This window comes from Coffea arabica, chromosome 7c (genome assembly GCF_036785885.1).
Source record: "Coffea arabica cultivar ET-39 chromosome 7c, Coffea Arabica ET-39 HiFi, whole genome shotgun sequence".
Taxonomy (NCBI): Eukaryota; Viridiplantae; Streptophyta; class Magnoliopsida; order Gentianales; family Rubiaceae; genus Coffea; species Coffea arabica.
In genome coordinates, this window is record NC_092322.1 from 8,315,108 (window position 1) to 8,321,104 (window position 5,997).

At 37.0% G+C, this 5,997-nt stretch overlaps 1 protein-coding gene across 1 annotated transcript; it reads left to right on the plus strand.

The window, feature by feature from the left end:
• Positions 1 to 686: 686 nt before the first annotated feature.
• LOC113698290 (catalase isozyme 1) lies at positions 687 to 5,787 on the plus strand. The gene is made up of 8 exons (XM_027218064.2): positions 687 to 822; positions 1,090 to 1,186; positions 1,999 to 2,276; positions 3,489 to 4,265; positions 4,552 to 4,641; positions 4,949 to 5,016; positions 5,100 to 5,193; positions 5,368 to 5,787. Exons 1-8 carry the CDS (start codon positions 808 to 810, stop codon positions 5,425 to 5,427), a joined length of 1,479 nt encoding a protein of 492 aa, XP_027073865.1. The 5' UTR covers positions 687 to 807; the 3' UTR covers positions 5,428 to 5,787.
• The last annotated feature ends 210 nt before the right edge of the window (positions 5,788 to 5,997 follow it).

Here is a 5,997-nt window from a genome sequence, read left to right on the forward strand (position 1 = left end):
TTGATTTTGGCTAACTTTCTGTAGCCTCAAATTTTGAAGTATTATCTGTAGTGTAGCCGTGGCGTCATTTTTACCGAAAATTTTGCCTATCTGAGTCCAGACAAGAGAATTATAATCTCCTACTCTAGTTGCACAAACACCCATTCCACTTTGGATTCATCGAGCCATGGATAACTCTTTCCATTTTTTTGTGTCAATTTGCTCAGAAAATTATTCTACGAGTACTAAATTGTGTATTTTCTTTTTATTTACGGCTTTGATTATTATATGTTATGTCATTTTTTCTATTAACTAAAGGTAATGTTATCACTCTGAAATATGCGTTTTCAAAAGAGGTACTATTTTTTCTCTAGATTTTATTGAAAATATTGAGTGTTATAAAGTTTGAGAAACAACTTCTAATTAAAATAATCAAAACATGCAAGAATAAGAAGCTCGAATGATACATATTCACTAATTTCCATCCAATTCCAATGGAAGAAATTCCGAAGATACATTTACTAAACTAATCAGTTTGGCATATCAGTTGCACTGACAATAACATTAACCCAAACACCTGAAAATCCCCACCAATCTGCTATTCTTATAAGCCTAATCCTTGATCATGGCTTACTAAAATCAAAGGGTCCATCAGATCCAACGGTCTGTGGACTTTTCTAGGCGTAAGGGTTGTTCCAGAGAAACTTAACTACCATCGACGAAGAATATAAACAGGCCGTGTGCCATTCCCTCCTCGTAGTTCGTACTCAAACACTTAGAGCCCAAAATTCCTCTGTATCTTCTTTTCTTCAACTAAAAGGGTCATCAATGGATCCTTACAAGGTACAGAATTTCATTCAATAATGCTTCAAAAATGTTTCTTTTCAAGTTTTCTCAGTTGGGTCTTCAGTTTAAGTACAAAAAATTTTATTGTTTTAAGAATTGCGAGGCTGGAAAACTAGAAATAGTGATTCGTTTCTTTAAATGTGTAGTATACTATTTCATATTGCCTTTAGTTTCCAATATTTTTGGTGAGTGGCTGTGGCATTTGGAAGTTTTTGTGAAAATTTTCTCAGTAGTGATTATGCTTTTCTTCATGATGTGGTGCAGTTTCGTCCATCAAGTGCATACAACTCTACATTCTTTACTACAAACTCCGGGGCTCCTGTTTGGAACAATAACTCATCTCTGACAGTTGGATCAAGGGGTATGTCTTATGCTTCATATGGTTTTGCATGGCCTTTGTGCTTGTGGACTTCATGTCATTCATTTTGCGGCTTTATGAAGAGTAATTCTTTCTGAACTTTAGTGTTCCACCAAAATTGGTTAATTAATGCAGCAAAGTTTTTCAGACTTTTAAGAGAAAAGAAATGATACATGGAATCATCCTCATAGCGTGCAGACTCCTCCGTCTATCATCCTGTAATGAAAGACCTGCAGAGCTAAAACAAGCAAAGAAAATAAATGAGGAAAGACCAAAATTCAATGTACTTTATGAGGCTGATATGAGCTGATTTTTCTTAATAAACATATCTATTATCAACTTAGAGTATGTAATCAACAAACCTTATTCTGCATTTATATAGCTATTTGAGTAGCTAAAGAATCTTAAGTGAGGTATATGTTTGTACTGTTTTATTTTGGAGGCTTCCAAGTTCCGCTTTTGGTCTTCAGCAAGATATATCTTGATCTGACTCTGTTGAAACATTTTTTCCATGAGAAGAGGGTTGCTTATATTGAACTGAGCTCATTTATGCATTGATGTTAATTCTTAATTCATGTGATATGCAGTCTATGTAACGTTTCATTTCAAATTTTGACATTGACGCCCCATATATTACTGTCTCATTTATGTTCATGCTTGAAGAAGTGCATAACTCATGAATATTAGATTTATTATAAGAAATAAAATGATAAAGTTGATTAGCTCATCTAACTGCACTTAATTTTGTTTCTTTCACATACAACCAATGATTCGAAAACAAGTGATGCATTGAATTTATCTCAAAATTTTTCCAGGTCCAGTTCTTCTGGAAGATTACCATTTGGTGGAGAAACTTGCCAATTTTGATAGGGAACGGATCCCAGAACGTGTTGTTCATGCCCGAGGGGCTAGTGCCAAAGGGTTCTTTGAGGTCACACATGATATATCTCAGCTCACTTGTGCTGATTTCCTTCGTACCCCTGGTGTCCAGACCCCTGTCATCGTGAGGTTTTCAACTGTTATACATGAAAGGGGCAGTCCTGAAACTTTAAGGGATCCTCGAGGTTTTGCAGTGAAGTTCTACACCAGAGAGGTGTGACATATAGTAAATTGCGAATGGCTTTTCTCTTATACAATCTTCATTTTTCTCCAACTTTTTGTCTTTTGTGGGTCAAATATAAAGGTCTCTACAAGGATACCAAATCAGTATTTTAGCTCGGAGGCATGAATGCCAGGAGCTTGCTGGTGTGAGACAGTAGCACACAATCACTAATCCTATTTTAAGTGGTTGTCAGCTTTGCTTGATTTTGTGTCAGAGACAGATTTCAGGCTGTTCTTTCGGTGTTTACTGATGCATGTGTAGCTCCAATTCTAAACATCTTTCTATTTTCTGATTAGATGCAAAGAAAGAGATTTTCCCCCTTTTTGATTGACAAGCACGAACACGTACTGTACCTTTGGAGCTACAGTATTTCTTTGTGATAATATGATGTATTAACAGAATGACAACTGCTTCTTTCATCAGTATGCATGCAATAAATTATGTATTTAAGGAACTAGTTTTACTTTCCTTGGTAAGCATGCCTACGCGATACATACTAGTATATTATCTTCTTGCCTGGTAAACATGCATAACAGTATAGATTAACTCTATTCTCCTTAATTTGCATGTTTGTTAACAATGAACAGTTTTCATTGATGTTGACTTTAATAAGCCTCTACATGGTACTATGTCATTGTTATTCTGAGGAATGAATGCTTGGGTTACCAGAGTGTTAGCTTCTTAGTTTATGACTAGCACACTCCATTCAGACCTGTTTTTATATGCTTTAGTTTATCAGACTTGCTGCAGTGTATTAGCTGTCTTACTGATTCAGGCAGTATTGACATTTTGAATCATGCAGCAGATACACAGCTTGTGCTGTTTCTGTTTGCATGAACCTACGAGTTTCTGCATGCTTAGAATTTTGCTTCACGTTGTCTATAATCAAGAGGAATCTTTAAGCTGTTCATTTAATACTATCCATTCATGATGCTGTAGTCATTATGAAATAGATGTTTATGCACTTAATACATATGGACCCGTAATGTTTTTCTCATTAAGCATGTGTGTTTATACACACACCAGCTGGTATCTTTTCCCAGATAAGCATGTCAAAACATTTTTAGGCAATGTGTGGTTGCTCATCAATTGTTAATTCAACTGAAACCCTGTTATTCAACGAGTGTTCCATCATGATATTAAGCTTTTCCATTTGATCTCATTTGAGTTTTCCAACTTCTGAGTGTGATTCTTCTTAATCAGGGAAATTTTGATCTGGTGGGGAACAATTTTCCTGTCTTTTTCATCCGTGATGGCATGAAGTTTCCTGACATGGTCCATTCTCTGAAACCAAATCCCAAGTCCCATATTCAGGAAAACTGGAGGATCGTTGACTTCTTTTCCCATCATCCTGAGAGTTTGCACATGTTCACTTTCCTCTTTGATGATATAGGTGTACCACAGGATTACAGGCACATGGATGGATCTGGTGTTAACACATATACATTGATCAATAAGGCAGGGAAAGCACATTATGTGAAGTTTCACTGGAAGCCCACTTGTGGAGTAAAGAGTTTGCTGGAGGAAGAGGCTATTAAGGTTGGTGGAGCAAATCATAGCCATGCTACTCAAGACCTCTACGACTCCATAGCAGCTGGAAACTACCCTGAGTGGAAGCTTTTCATCCAGACAATTGATCCTGATTATGAAGACAAATATGACTTTGACCCACTTGATGTGACTAAGACTTGGCCTGAGGATATCTTGCCCTTGCAGCCAGTAGGCCGTCTAGTTTTGAACAGAAACATTGATAATTTCTTTAATGAGAATGAGCAGCTGGCTTTCTGCCCTGCTATTGTGGTGCCAGGAATACACTATTCTGATGATAAGTTACTCCAAACCCGTATCTTCTCCTATGCTGACACGCAGAGGCACCGTCTTGGACCCAATTATTTGCAGCTACCCGCCAACGCTCCCAAGTGTGCTCACCACAACAATCACCATGACGGTTTTATGAACTTCATGCACAGAGATGAGGAGGTTCTCTCTCTCTCTCTCTCTCTCTCTCTCTCCCCCCACAACAGATTGCACATTTTGTCCTTGTGTCACATTGTTTTACTTGCACTAGGTAAACAATAAATGATTTATTATTTTAGCATATCAACATCAATCTTAGTAGCAGAATGTTCATTATAGTAGCACTCAAAAAGTTATCTGATATGTGCAATCTATATATGTTAATACTACCATTTTTACTCCCATCAGATCCTCATATTGCAAGTTAGTTAGTTTGTGTTAGGTGATCTGATGTGATATCAATTTACAGGTGGACTACTTCCCCTCGCGGTATGATCCTGTCAGGCATGCTGAGATGCACCCAATTCCTTCTGCAGTTCTCACTGGAAGACGTGAGAAGGTACATTCCTTTTGCTGGTGCTCCTTATAGATGAGAAACTGAACTGGAATATGGTTTATATTGCATTGTGCAATCTTCATCCTTTTCTAGAACTTGTTTCTCTGTAATTCATTTTTGGGCCTTTATGTGGTCTTGTAACACTTAGCTGCAATATTTTTATATGTTTATGCCAAATAAAGTCGTTGCATTTTTCTTCTTCATAGGATTTTTAAAACCTGCTCGTTACAATTCATTCCTGAGAGTGAAATGGGGTGATTAAATTTAAGCATCTACTCTGTTGTCTAAATGCTTATTGCTCTTATCTCAGACTATAATTCCAAAAGAAAACAATTTCAAACAACCTGGTGAGCGCTACCGTTCATTTGCACCAGACAGGTTTGTTCTTTATTCATGTCCATTAGGTGTGTTATCAAGTGATCTCTCGTTTTCTGCCTGATACAATCTAATTGTCTTTGCAGACAAGAACGCTTTATCTGCCGCTGGGTTGATGCCTTATCTGACCCAAGGGTCACTTACGAGATACGTAGTATTTGGATCTCATACTGGTCTCAGGTAAACCATCTCTTTCTTTTCCTCTTTCAATGCGTCACATATATTTTTGCGTCATTCTTGTTCTCTCGAATTTTGCAATGCTTTCCTGGGAACCTGTAATTTCTTCGTGATAGCCATGGAAAATGCAGTACTTACTGATGTGAAAAGTGACTAAAAATATGTTACATGCTGCAGGCTGACAAATCTCTAGGTCAGAAGCTTGCTTCTCGCCTCAATATCAGACCAAGCATATAAAAACGTTTCTGCAACCTGTGCCATTCCCTTCTCGAGAAGGTGGTGCAGAAAAAATAGGGAAAATGTAGTTTTTGTATGATGGTCATCCTGGTTGACAGAACCTGCAGTAAAGACAGTATTCATTCGGGTGCTGAAATAATTTCTTTGCTAATCCAATTAGGTACAAGATTAACGGATATTTTTACTGTTCGATGCCTTATATCGATGTATCATTGTTCGTTCATTTGGTTGGTTGATATACTGATTTACAGCCACCCAATTTTCTGAAAGTATAATGTTAACAATGATGCAGGTGTATAAGCAGTATCATTTCAAGGTTTTACTGCTTATATTGCCAGTATAATACCTTATCCTGCCAAAGTTTTAGCTTACAAGGCAAACATTAAGCTGCTATAATCCAGTAAACTGGCTGCTTGTCAACCAAATTTATTGTGTTAATTACTTCATTTGGTTGATCGTTAATTAATGAGACTGTACAGTGAATTGAAACCTTGGCTAACTTGGTAATAACCTCAAATTCATGACATTAAGCTTTTTAAAGATTTCAAACTTGATTATAGTCCAAACCAG

Excerpts from the sequence above, each read along its gene's own strand:
- LOC113698290 (XM_027218064.2), top strand. Across the intron at positions 5,017-5,099 it reads CGTTCATTTGCACCAGACAG|ACAAGAACGCTTTATCTGCC; the intron begins GTTTGTTCTTTA and ends TTGTCTTTGCAG. Across the intron at positions 5,194-5,367 it reads GGATCTCATACTGGTCTCAG|GCTGACAAATCTCTAGGTCA; the intron begins GTAAACCATCTC and ends TACATGCTGCAG.